Here is a 14,515-nt window from a genome sequence, read left to right on the forward strand (position 1 = left end):
TGCTAGAATGGAGTAGGAGTGCTTGAATTTATGAAAATTACATGGTATGGCGTAAGGAGGAACGTGGTGTAGTGAGGGACACAAACCAAAACAATAGAGCGTCTCAAGTGCTGCATCCCTTCAGATAAAATTGGGCGCCTTGCCCAGCATGCGTGACGTTGGCGGGCTTTCCCACGGCGGCGCATATTTTATATAATATATTATATATATATATGCCCAATTTGATCTGAGGGGATGCGGCACTCAAGACGCACTATTGTTTGGTTGGTGTCCCTCACTACACAACGTTCCTCCTTACGCCATACCATGTAATTTGCATCAATTCAGGTACTCCTACTCCATTTAAGCACCCCACACGATTTTGGTCCCCCTTTGGCAAGCACCGTTTCACTTTACAGTCCTTATCAATCACCACTTTTCCTCTTTCTTGGTTCTCTCGCTCCTGTTCACCCTGACCTCCATATGGTACCTTCCTCCCCAACACCCCACTGCCCTTTCTACCCATTCACATATATTTCTTTCCTTGGCTCACCCAACACATTTATCTCTAGGGTGCCTCATGGTCCTGTGTCTGCTCGACAGGTACCTGTGTGTGTGTCGCCGTGGTAGGGGTGCCCGCCTCAGCTCCCGGTTGCAGTGTCTCTGGATGGCTTACCACCAACAAACGGATCCTAGTGAGTACTTTGATCCCTTCGGAGGATGCATCTGCCCCTCCTGTACCCACGCTAACTATGTTGATCTATTATATTATTTTAAAATTACAGAAATATGACATGTCTGCTCCTGATGAGTGGCCAGAACCACAAAACGCGTCAAACTACCAGCCATCTTTTATTCACCAATTTCATTGTACTTATGGAATACTCCTTATAAACAGGAATCTAGAGGCCAGAAATCAGGCATGCATTACCGTGCATTAACTGTTTACCTATTCCGACATTGGTGGTCCCTCAGTTTTATCCAGCAATGATGATTGTACCAGTGTTACCTGTTTTACCTGTCTTGCCATTCGATACTAGCAATCTGTATGTTGATCACTGTTCACCAGTGCTATTACTCATTTGAGATACCTTGCCAACTGTTTAATAGGACATTGTTTGATACCATTATTTGTATGCGACCCATTAAACAGCTTATTTACCCATCATTTACATGTTGTCTTACAAACCACTGGCTTCATTTAAAGTCCCAACCCTTCCTCCTCAACTCACTAGCGTTAACATGCGTGTTGTTATAATTTATAGTCATATTGCCAGGGATGGAAATACACGACCTTACCAGGCCGTAATTTCCCTCAAAGTCCCAACTCCCCCCCTATTTCTCAAAACATGCAACCTGAAGAATTTTTTAAATGTTGCCTATGGAGATTTTTAAGGGTAAAAGTTTGTCGTTATTCCACGAGCGGGCGCAATTTTGAAGCGCGACATGTTGGGTATCAATTTACTCGGAGTAACATTATCTTTCACGATATAAAAAATAATTGGGTTAACTTTACTGTTGTCTTTTTTTTTTTTTTTATTAAAAAAAATACGTGTATTTTTCCCCAAAAAAAGTGTGCTTTTAAGCCCGCTGCGCAAATACGGTTTGACAGAAAGTATTGCCACGACTACCATTTTATTCTCTAGGGTGTTAGAAAAAAAATAAAAAAGTATAACGCTTGGGGGTTTTAAGTAATTTTCTAGCACAAAAACTGGAGTTAGTACTTACCGGTAACTCCTTTTCCGGTGGTCTTCCAGGACAGCCCTTGAGAGATGGAGCTCCTCCCATCGACACAGGAAACACATTGCCACAGTTCAAAAGGCGGTCCCTCAGGTCCCTGGTCAGTCATTCACCAAGAACCGAAGGATGGAACTGAAAAACATATAAACCATAACAGGTAATAACATTAGTACATCACTACAATCAAATAAATGGTGGGATCGTGCTGTCCTGGAAGACCACCGGAAAAGGAGTTACCGGTAAGTACTAACTCCAGTTTTCCCAAGTGTTCTTCCAGGACAGCCCTTGAGAGGATCCCCAAGTACTTACCAGATTAGGGGGGGACCACGGCCTGGAGGACTTTCCTCCCAAAGGCCTGATCCTGACTAGACATTAAGTCCAGTCGGTAATGCCTTGTAAAGGTGGAAAAGCTTGACCATGTGGCTGCTTTACATACCTGCTCCGGGGTGGCACCAGCTCTTTCTGCCCAGGATGCAGACAACGCTCTTGTGGAGTGAGCTTTAACACCCTCAGGAGGATCTCTATTCAAGGCCTTATACCCCTCTGCTATAGCTAGCCTAATCCATCTAGCTATGGTTACTTTTGAAGCTTTCTGTCCCCTACGCTGCCCGGAAAAAAGGACAAAAAGGGAGTCTGAGATTCTGAATGGATTTGTTATTTTAAGATATTCTAGAATACACCTCCTCACAGCCAATAAATGAAAACGTTCCTCTTTCTCATTTGCTGCATTTTGACAAAATGAAGGGAGGACAATATCTTGGGACCTATGGAAGCTAGATGCTACCTTTGGTAAGAACCCAGGGTCTGTCTTTAGTATGACTCTGTCTTCTAGGATCTGTAGGAATGGTTCCCTGATGGAAAGTGCTTGGATTTCACTGACCCTACGGGCTGAAGTGATTGCCACCAGGAGAACTGTCTTAAAGGTAATAAGCCTTAGGGAGGCCTCTGAGATAGGCTCAAAGGGTGACCCCAAGAAAGCTTTTAGCACAACTGCTAAATCCCAGGATGGGACTTTTGTGATTCTGACTGGCTTACGTCTAGTGACTGCCTTACAGAATCTAGCGACAAAAGGATTTTCCTGTAAGCGTTCATCTAGGTATACACTTAAGGCAGCTATCTGTACCTTAATAGTACTTAGGGTTAAACCCTTGTTTACACCTTCCTGTAAAAACTGTAGAATATTAGCCGTATTTATGTCACGGCTATTCAGCCAGCTATTAAATTTTTTCCAGACTTTTTTGTAAATAGCTCTCGTGACTGGTTTGCGACTCTGTAGTAAGGTCGCAATTACCTCGTCTGACAGGCCCTTACTCCTTAAGATTTCCTCCTCAGTAACCACGCTGACAGCTTCAGTGTGGCGACCTGCGGATGGTAAAGAGGTCCCTGTGACAGGAGGTCCTGTCTGTAGGGAAGTCTTAGAGGCGGACAATCTGTCAATTGTAGCAACGTTGTGAACCACGGTCTCCTGGGCCAAAAAGGTGCTACTAGAATCAAACAGGTTTTCTCCTTGAGGAATCTTGCTAGGACCCTCGGAATGAGATGAAGAGGGGGAAATGCATACGCCAGACTGAAAGTCCATGGAGTTTGCAAGGCATCTACCGCCAGGGGTTGATCTCCTGGGTTTAGCGAGAAAAAATTGGGAACCTTTGCATTTTTCTTGCTCACAAAAAGGTCTACCTCTGGTTCTCCCCAGTGAGCTGTTATGAGATTGAATGCCTCTGGGTGTAAGGACCACTCTTGGTTCGAAATCCTCTGTCGACTCAAGAAGTCCGCCTTGTTGTTCAGCTCCCCTTTCAGGTGAACTGCAGAAATGGATTCCAGATTGGCTTCTGCCCACTGGAGAATGCGTCTGGCTACCAACATCAAACGAGGACTTCTGGTTCCTCCTTGTTTGTTTATGTATGCTACAGCCGTCGTATTGTCTGAACGGACTTGTAGATGGTGACCCTGTATTGCGGGGTGGAAAGCTAGAATAGCTCTCAGGATTGCTGTTAGTTCTTTCCAATTGGAAGAGAAACATTTCTCCTCCGGGGTCCACTTGTCCTGGACCCAGCTTGAGCCTAGGTGGGCTCCCCAGCCCCAACTGCTCGCAATCCGTTGTTAGTGTTGAAGTGATAGGAAGGACCCAATGAACCCCTTTGTTTAGGTTCTCCCTGTCCTTCCACCACCAGAGGGAGCGTTTTACCCTTGAGGGGATCGATACCTCCTCCTCCAGATCTCTGCCTTTTAATTGTTCTAACAGAAAACCCTGAAGTTCTCTTTGATGGAACCTGGCCCATTGTACGGCTGGAATGGCTGCCGTCATAAGACCTAAGACCGACATTACTTCCCTCACCGTACACTTGGGGCTGCATTGAAGAAAAGATATTCTCTGCCACAGATTCAAAATCTTTTCTTCCGGCAGTATAATTTTCTGATCTACAGACTTGATCCAGTACCCCAGATACAGGATCTCCTGTGTTGGGGTTGTCTTGGATTTCTCCTGACTGACAATCCACCCTAATCGACTCAGACTGAGTTGAGTCAATTCCAGGTCCTGAGAAAGACGACTCTCTGAGTGGGCTGTTAGGAGCAGATCGTCTAGGTAGGGGATAATTGAGACTGATTGAAGCCTCAGAGGAACTAAAGCCTCTCCGAGAACCTTGGTAAAGATTCTCGGAGAGGATGATAGACCGAAGGGAAGTGCTCTGCACTGAAAGTGGTAAACCTTTGTGTCTATCTGCACTGCCATCCGAAGGAATTTCTGGCATTCCTCCCTTATTGGAATGTGCAGATAAGCATCCCTTAGGTCCAGGGTTGCCATAAATGTCTCTTTCTGCAGGAGATTCTTTATGGAATAAATGGACTCCATCCGAAATCTCTTGTAACGAATGGAGCGATTCAGTGGACGGAGGTTCATAATTAGTCTGAATCTCCCTGACGGTTTTCTTACCACAAAAATGTGCGAGTAAAAACCGTCCCCTTGTTCCTGAATAGGGACTGGTGTCAATACTTCTTGATCTACCATTTCCCCTATTAGTAAAGGTAAGGCCCTGGCCTTTTCTGAGAGACTTGGAAGCTTTGTCACCAGAAACTTGGAAGGAGGGTTGCTGTGAAATTCCAGCGCATGACCCCTTTTTATTATATTTAAGACAAACTCGTTCGAGGTTGTCTCTTCCCATTGTGGAAGAAATTTGCTTAATCTTCCTCCCACAGGAACCCTGACGTCACTGGGGTTTGGGATCCTGATTGGGGCGGCTAAACAGTATGCCCCCTTTTCCTTTCCCTTTATGTCCCGACCAATGTTTTTTGGGGGTTGAACTCTTCTCTGGTTTAGAGGGTTCCTTAAAGGGACGAAAAAATTTTCTTTGAAAATTTTTCTTTTTTGCGGGAAAGGTTTTCTTTTTGTCCGCCGTCCTTTCTAAGGCGGAGTCTAATTCAGGCCCGAAGACTAAGTCTCCTGTAAAAGGGACGCTGCACAGGCGGGTTTTAGACGCCGTGTCTCCCCCCCAAGGTTTTCATCCATACTGACCTCCTTGCTGCCACTGAAAGTGCTGCAGATTTAGCCGTAAATTTTACGGAGTCCGTGGAGGCGTCAGAGATGAAACTGGTGGCCTTAAAAAGCATAGGGAAGGATTTCAAAAGCTCCCCCCTAGGAGTGCCTGCCTTTAAGTGTTCTTGTAGTTGCGATAACCAGAACTCCAGGTTTCTAGCTACACAGGAAGTGGCTAGAGCTGGTTTTAAGCCTGCCATAGAGGCATCCCAGGCCCTCTTTAAGACAATGTCTGTTCTCCTGTCCATGGGATCTTTTAGGTGGCCCATATCCTCAAAGGCCAGATCAGCCTGCTTTGAGATTTTGGACAGAGGGGCGTCTAGTTTAGGATTTTTATTCCAGACCGCCTCTGGGCTCTCATCAAAAGGGAACCTTCTCTTAAGGGATTTAGGAAAGAAAACCTTCTTGTCTGGTTCAGACCACTCCTTAAGGACAAGGTCAGAAAGCACCTTATGTATAGGAAAAACCCTTGCTTTCTTTTTCCCCAGAGCCTCATACATTTGATCATGTCTGGATAACTGAGTTTCTTCCTCCTCAATTTCCAGCGTATCATAGATAGCCCCCATTAGCTCATCTACTTCCTCGAGAGATAATCTATATTTTGAGGCTTTAGATGCTGCTTGCTCCTCTTCCTGACCCGAGTCAGTGTCAGAGGATTCGGGGCTAATCAACGTGGGGCTAGGCTCCCTGACCATACGGGGCTCCCCTGAGCTGGGTGTTGTAAGGCATGGTGAGGATGAGATTATAGTTGTTTTACTCGTGGAGGCAGCTGCAACTGATCCCACGTCAGTGATTAACTCCCGGAGGGACTTAAAGGTCGACGCCATTTCCTCTTTAAAGGAGCCCAAAAACTTTGCTAAAGGGGAATCTGCCTCAGATTTAAGCAAGCTTGCAATGCATTGCTTGCATAGGGCTTTGTTAGAGCCAGAGGACAACCTATTCCCACAATTAGGGCACTTTTTGCGGCCTGTCTTGTCTTCCCTTGGCATCTCTTTAGCCTGAAAATAAGAAGACAAAGGATTTCTTAGCGTCAGCACCATGTCCCTCTTAGAATCACCACTAACAAACAACCTCACTGTGAGTAAACCGCCACCGTGGGGCACTACAGGGCCCAGCCTACAAACACCACCACTCCACCAGAGTAATAGCATGCCCAGCAGCCTACCTGGGTTTGGCTGGTGCCTGTCTCCGCCGGAGTATCCTGGGGAATAGCCTCCATGGTCCCCCTCTGACGCTCCGAATCCCGCCGCTAAACCGGTATAGCTGGACGCTGGTCGGGCTTCACAGGCACAGCGCTGGCTCTCCCTCTCCTCCTTGTACCCTTAGAGACCCGGAACCGGAAGTCTCGGCACGCAGTGATGACGCGGTTCCGCCGGAAGTGAACGCTCGGCGTCTCCGACCCCCTGCAACGAGGAGGGAAGATGGAAGGTTCCACTCACCACTCCTGGGGGAAACCGGCGTCATTCTGCCCCTGGCCACCTCGGCACTGGAAGGAGGAGGGTAATGGGTCTGCTCCGGTTCAGCTGGACGGTACCCGAGCCAAAGAAAAATGGTATGGACCCAAACTGCAGCCATAAACCAGGACCCGGTCCCTTAGGCTTGCAGGTTCACAGGCAGCCCCTGAGAGGGGCCTCCAGGTTCCTGGCAACATGTTCCTCCGACGGAGGAAACACAAATGACTGACCAGGGACCTGAGGGACCGCCTTTTGAACTGTGGCAATGTGTTTCCTGTGTCGATGGGAGGAGCTCCATCTCTCAAGGGCTGTCCTGGAAGAACACTTGGGAAAAACAGTTTTAACTTGTAAACAACAAATCTCAGACTTGGTCCTTAAGTGGTAGAAAAAAAAAAAAAAAAAAAAAAAAAAAAAAGGAGGACTGAAGCACTGCTATAAGTGGTTAAAAACAGTATGGTTGTGGGTGGCTGCGCCCATATAGGCACATAAATTTTTTGCAGGAATCTGTAAATGAACGAACTACAAGTCTCGGCTGCTGCTGCGGCACATGGCTTGAAGCGGTCAATGGACTTGCAAGGGTGCTAAGGAGCACCCTCATAGTCCATGCACTCCTCCAGCTTTTTACCTGAAAGCCTATACTGAGGTATGGCAGAAAGCTGGAGAGAGTCTACAGGATCCCGGCACTGCACCCTTGATCCACTGATTGCAGATGCAATGCTCTGCAGGCTCCTGAGAGAGAGAAAAAAAAAAAAAAAGAAGAGGATTAAAATGTACTTTTTTTTTTTTTAACTTGCAAAAAATAAAAAATAAAGCAATGATTTTTTATTTTATTAAAAAGGTGAACTTAGCATTTAAGCAATCGCTGCAGAGTCATTAATCACTTGCTGACCGTATAACCTACATATACAATGGCAAGGCAGAACTGCTGCACCGGATCATGTACCTAGTACGTGACCCGACACTTCTGGGTAGGGAGCATGTACGTGCGCCGGCCCGCTGCGATTATACACAGTAGGAGCTAATCTGCAGGTACCACAGAAACAATGTCTGCCACCAACTGCCGATCATCCAGCACAGAGGCAGTCTGCCTATGTTAAATAGGCAGATCGTTGTTCTGACAGGAAGAAAGGCATGGATCCTGTATCTCCGCAAAGTAGGACATGTCTTTCCCTAGTAAAAGCACCTCCCACAGTACACTAAAACACAGTTAACCCTTTGATTGCCCCCGTTACCCCCTTTCCCAGACAGTGTCACTGGTAGAGTGACAATGCATTTTTTTTTTGCATGGATCACTGTATTAACGTCACTGGTTCCCACAAAGCGTCAAAAGTGTCTGAATGTCTGTCGCAATCCCACTATAAGTTGCTGATCACCGCCATTACTAGAAGAAAAAAAAAAAAAGAAAAAAAAAATATATATATATATATATATATATTATATATACACACACACACACAACTAAATGATTATTTTCATAATCTATTAGTTGGCCGATTATTGTTTAGATTAATAACCTTAAAAAAAAAGTGTGGTGTATAATTTAGTTAATATGTCAAGTTTTAAAAAAAAAAGGCACTTTATTCTTAAATGTCTCTATGCAGTGGTATATGTATAACAATATGGTTAGGGAGCAAATTATCTAATCCACTCTGAGAATGACAGAAGAGGTATACTGTATACACTATTAGAGGGTGAATCTGGTAAATATCAGACTCAGATCAATTTTTTTATTTTTATTAAAAACAAAGTTTTCCTTTAAAAAAAAAAAAAAAAAAAAAAATGTAATTTTAAGAACATTCGTTCTATTTTCTAATCGTTAGTGGAGTCAAATTGATGTTCATTTTCAACCACAGTGATGGAAAAATTTGGAAATAGAAAACTGCTTTGTCAAAGAAATTTTCAGACAGTGTGTGGTTTTCATTCAGAAATTACATTCATTTTTTAAACAGAATGTTAAAAACAAGTGAGAATTTCAAACATTCTTTCATTCAGCCACTAAAAGATTTTTCGTCTGAATATTCTCATCTGAAAATTGATTCGTGTGGCCAGCATACGGCTCCGTACACACCTATGCAGTTTAAGTTTGATCTGTTTCTGCTGTGAGTTTTGATTTTTGCACACGTGATTTTTCTGATTTACGTTTTTGCAGGGTTTTTTTTGCCCAATTTGTTGTTGGGCAGAATAAAAAATACAAATTGCTGCAAAAACGCATTACATGCTTCTCTGCAGCTTCTCTATTGAAGAATATTGAACCAAAAAAGCACAGTTTTGCGTGAACATGTCCCATAGGAAATCATGTTAATGAACTGTAGTGCGTTTCTGCAAAAAACACATAGATGTAAACCACGTCTAAGACGTTTAGTAACATAATGGGGTTAAAAAATAAATTAAAAAAATTAGCCCTTTATAGTACAAAAAATAAAATAAAATAAAAATAAATAAAAAAAAGCAGATGATCACTACTGTAAGGGGTTCATTTTTTTTACTGCAGAACTGTGAAAGTAATATTTACAGTAGCGATTATTTGCTCTTTTTGTACTATAATGGGCTAATTTTATTTATTTTTTAACCCCATTATGTTACTGGCCAATTAATCGATTATGAAAATAGTAAATCGATTAATCGACTAGTTGTTTCAGCCCTAAATAAATAATATATTTTTTTGTTTTTAAATATCCCTTAGTTTGTATTTGTAAACACTATAACTTTTGAGCCAATAAATTAATATACGCTTATTGGGATTTTCATTTTACCAAAACTATGTAGCAGAATACATATTGGCTTAAACTGATGATGAAGAAATTGGTCTAAATTGAGGAATACATTTGATTTTTTTCAACTTTTTTTATTGGCTGTTTTATAGCAGAAAGTCAAAAATATTGGGCATTTTTTATTTTATTTTTACATTTTTTTTGTATAAAGGGAAAAAAATAAAAATAATCCGCAGAGGTGATAAAATAACATTAAAAAAAAGCTCTAATTGTGGGGGGGAAAAAATATTTGAGTACAACGTTGCATGACTGCACAATTGTCAGTTAAAGTAACACAGTGCCGTAACGCAAAAAATTGCATGGTCATGAAGGGGGAAGTAAATCTTCCAGAGGTCAAGCCTTTTTACTACCCCCTCCCCTTACAGCACACATTTCATGATTTGTAAACAACTTTGGAATTATTTACAGAACAGACAAATTTAGTATATTAAAAGGCGGAAAAAAGAATAAAATCTGCAGAACCACCCAACCTCAAACAATGCACAGAAGGTGATGTGTGTGAGATCAAGTGGCTAACAAGTTTACAACTGTCAACCTTCAACTGACCTCTGACCCCTCTGATTGTCCCAGCAACGGCAGTTCCCAGCTTTCTACCTTGAAAAGTTCCAGGAGTAGATTATCTCAAAAGGCATATTCTAATTCTGATAAAAACACAGCTCTTAGAATATATGCTTAACCAGCTCCCGTCCAAGGGCGTCATATGGCCTCCTGGACTTTCAGTGGGAATATCTGAGCGATGCCTGCAGCTGCAGGCATCATTCAGATATCCTTGTTTTCAGCTGGCGATTCTGTGCATCATAAGAATGATCATATCGGAAGTTCTGCCACATGATCGTTCTTACAGGTGACGGGAGTGGCCCCCACCGCCATCTGGTGCTTCTCCTGGCTCTCCCGTGCGATCGGGGACCCGGAGAAAGAAGATGGTCACCGGTCATCTCTATGACCGTCGGAGGCCCGGGTGCAACGTTATGATGTCACGTTCGGGCCGTGAATGTAAACGAAGCTGGAAAGTATGAGATTGTGGATTTTTTTTTGTGATCTCATGCTTTCAAGCCTGGAGGAGAAATGTGGGGTCTTATTGACCCCCGCATCTCTCCATAAAGAAGACCTGTCACGAATGATCCCGATTACAAGGGATGTTTACATTCCTTGTAATAGGAACAAAAAAATAAACACACACACACACACACAAACACAACATTGTAAAACAAAGTAAAAAAAAAAAAAAAAAAAAAATGTCCCAGGTAGCCTGTGCTCAGAAGCGAACACACAGGTTAGTCCCACCCACATATGTAAACGCCGTTCAAACCATACGTGAGGTATCGCCGCATGCGTTAGAGCGCAACAATTCTAGCACTAGACCTCCTCTGCAACTCTAAAGATGTAACCTGTAAAACATTTTAAAGTGTCGCCTATGTTGATTTGTAAGTACTGAAGTTTGGCGTCATTCCACGAGTGTGTGCAATTTTAAAGCCCGACATGTTGGGTATCTATTTACTCGGCAGAACATCATCTTTTACGTTATATAAAAAATTTGGATAACTTTACCGCTTTGTTATTTTTTAAATAAATTGTTGCGCAAATACTGTGCAAGGTAAAACGTTGCAATGACCGCCATTTTATTCCCTAGGGTGTATGTTAAAAAAAACAAAAATAAATCATATTATATATATATGTGTTTGAGTGTTCCGAGTAATTTTCTAGCAAAAACAATTATGACTTTTACAAGTAGGAGAGGAGTGCCAGAATAAGCCCGGTATGGAAGTGGTTAAGATCTAACAAAGTTGCCAAACTAGTAGTGATGAAATCATTCCAAAACTAGATTACCAGTAGCGGATATACCAATGATACCTGTGGTGCCGATTTCCATTCATGGAGGTCAGTGTCTTGCTGTCCTGAATCTGCGGAGCCCAGTCTGGGGTGGGGAGAAGGGCTGGAAGAGCCTTGCTCCACTGGCCTTTCCGGCGTGATGGCTTTTGATTGGTCCCCTGGCACTTAGGGAAATCTGCCTACTCAAGCTGGTTCCCAGAATCTCACTACACAAAATGGCACTCCTGCTCTAAAACACAGGCACTGGAAAAAAACAAAAGAGCTGATTGGCTACACAGTAGTTTGGAAATCTCTCTTCTGATTGGCTGGTGTATCCTAGTCTTCACCCGGAATTGATGAGAGGTCCTCTGATTGGTTGACTTTTAGTCACACCTGTACTCCAAGATGAAAGGTGTAAGGTGCAGCAATTGGCTGGAATGAGGGTGTGGTGGGGGTAGGAGAAGGTCTAGCAGCTGACTGGCCCGTTGCCTTGGAGATGGCTGAGTCACCTCCTGGTCCTCATCTCTCCCCAGCTGTTCTATGACAGGAATGTCGGTCGTTGATTGGCTATCCAGTGATCCCGCCCCCGGATTCTCGCTCCTGCACTCTCCCAGGCTATTGGTAGATAGTTTTACCAGTTCGCGATTTCAACCAGCTGTGGCAATTAGGTGTCAGGATGAAAGTCGGGCCGTGATTGGCTGCTCTTCCCCTCCACCACCTGAGCGGAGTATGAGGAGCCGAGCTGTGATTGGCGGTCACTTGCAGATGGCAGTCCTGTATCGGAGAGTGAAGACGGCGCCCTCGAAAGCCTGTGAAGGGCCCGCTATGGTTCCACGTCAGCTCGTGCTCTTCACTTCACTTCACTGTCGGTGATGGAACACAAGCCGCCGGCAGCGCCTGGTCCTCCAGCTTCCTTCACAACTGAGGAGGAGTTAGACCCTGACGGTTCCCACCCCCAAACCCCCTCCCCCGGAAACCGGACATAGCGTCAAAAAAAAAACCCTCTTCGCTGCTGAGACATTCTTACCGGTACCAAAGAGTCTACCATGCGTCACTTCCGGCTACAGAGACCTTGGGAGGCGTGTATGCAATACACGACGCCAACCGCTCCACATGCCGGAGACGAGCTGCGCGTGCACAACAGGCCCGTCTACTGGGAGTTGCACGGCGCATGTGCGAGATCAGCCGTGTCTCTGGTTAGGCGAGTGTCTGGTAGAAGAGAGTTATGTTCTCTATACCCGCTATTTACATTTTACATGGTAGCAAAACCCTTCTTACTTTTTTCAGAGACAGATGGGCTTGCTGTTTTAGAGACAATAGTACTTTTTTTTTTTTCTATTTTTTTTTTTCCATTTAAATCTTCCACTCACAAGAAAAAAATTGCTTTTTTTTATTATTTTTAAACAGTCAGATTCATACTTCTAAATATTACAAAAAAATGCAGTCCAGATGTCTCAGTATTTGCACTAAAGTCACAAATAATAGCGGTAATGTTTGTAATCCGTGTGCAATGTCAGTTTCTGCCTGTTGCCTTTTCTAGCTTCCCATACTGCACCCCTTCCTCACTCTTTGAATGACAATTGCGCGGTCATACAATGCTGTACCCAAATTACATTTTTATAATTTTTTTTCCCCACAAATAGAGCTTTCTTTTGGTGCTATTAGATCTTCTCTGGATTATTTTATTTATTTTTTGCTAAAAAAAAAAAAATTAAGACCACATTTAAAAAAAATATATATATAAAATCATTTTATATTTTGTTAATAAATTTTGTAAACAGGTAATTTTTCTCCTTCATTGATGTACGCTGATGAGGCTGCACTGATAGGCTGCATTGATGGGCACTAATAGGTGGCAGCACTGAAAGGCATTTATAGGTGGCAGTGATGGGCACTGGGAGGTGACACTGATAGGTGGCTCTGATGAGGCACTGATTGGCACCACTGGTGGGCATTGATAGGTGGCACTTATTACTGGCACTGGTGGGCACTAATTCATGGCACTGTGGGCACTGGCAGGCGGTACTGGTTGGCATAGATGAGGTGGCTTCATCTGAGGAACGATTGTACGATTTTCTGATGGTATATGCACCACTTTCAACAGTCGATTCTGACTTTTCAAACAAAAATTTCCAAAGGGATTAACTCCAAAATTGTTCTTGTACGGGAACCAAACTAATGATTTTCGTACGAGAAAACAAAACAAAAAAAAGCCTTTGGCGTATGAGAATTTTTCGTACATTATTTCCTTCTTCGCTTCCGACTCTGAAACAACGAGGGAAAAATGGACGATCATTTACCCGATTTTCTTATAGTGTGTACCCCACTTTACCTGGGCCCGAGCTCGATCCAATTCTCTGCAGCGGCTCTTCCTCTCTTCTCACAGGGGGCTCCTGCAGCTGTCAGTCAAAGCTTGTAAGGGGGGAGCTGGAGGGCGGGGCCAAGCCACGTTGTGTGTGTACAAGCCACACGCAGCCTGGTTCAGGATCAAGTCCACAGGAGTGCCCCTATAGCAATCGGCATGCTTTCGGGGCCATCAGCTATATCACATATGCTATCCTTTTATTTAGCGCTACACTATATATTTTTTTAATTACTATTTGGACTTTGAGGGTTAGCTGCTATTTTTTTTAGTCTTACTTTTCTTCACTTCATTCCAGGTTTAGCACAGTTTTTTTTTTTTCTCCCTTTTTCACAATTGTACACAATGGATGGCTTCCGTTCATGATATTCATTGTGTACATTTTGTGTCACTTGCTGTGATTGGTCAAAGTGATCACATGGTACAGACAGGGCCAATCACAGCCCATCTGTATCATGTGATTAGTAAACACTGAATTCATTGATTTCAGTCAGTAAAAACAGTTGTTTATAACAGTGAAATTCCCTGTTATAAGCAAGCATAGTGTGTACACAAAAAAACTGATCACCTCACCAGACCAAAAGGGTAGCTTTTGGTGCGGTGTCCCCAACTGTGGTGCATGCCAATTCATGTGGCATAGGAAGGAGGAGGTTACAGGTAGTGATGGCCAAACTCATGCCATTCGGCAATTCATCAATTGTGGTTCACAATTTGTAGTATGTTGCCTGATAAGCCCCTGTGGCCTTCTTTACGTGGGCTGCACCATCCGGGCTTTACACACATGGTTTGGGAAGCATAAAAGGAATATACTCAAAGTGTCAACAACCATTTACTACCACTACATTTTTTGCATCAGCATGATCATACT

The 14,515-nt window shown here is 43.5% G+C and overlaps 1 protein-coding gene across 2 annotated transcripts in view; it reads right to left on the bottom strand.

Annotated features, from left to right (window-relative positions):
* Positions 1-12,254, bottom strand: part of AGO3 (argonaute RISC catalytic component 3) — a 210,676-nt gene extending 198,422 nt beyond the window's left edge. For both annotated transcript variants that reach the window (XM_077481720.1, XM_077481719.1), the window contains exon 1: positions 11,328-12,254. In XM_077481720.1, the coding sequence (XP_077337846.1) occupies positions 11,328-11,346 (19 nt within the window). In that variant the 5' untranslated portion in view covers positions 11,347-12,254. The remainder of the gene's footprint in view (positions 1-11,327) is intronic.
* Positions 12,255-14,515: the final 2,261 nt, after the last annotated feature.

This window comes from Lithobates pipiens, unplaced genomic scaffold (genome assembly GCF_037356315.1).
Source record: "Lithobates pipiens isolate NorthernLeopardFrog02 unplaced genomic scaffold, aLitPip1_a1.2 Scaffold_16, whole genome shotgun sequence".
Taxonomy (NCBI): domain Eukaryota; kingdom Metazoa; phylum Chordata; class Amphibia; order Anura; family Ranidae; genus Lithobates; species Lithobates pipiens.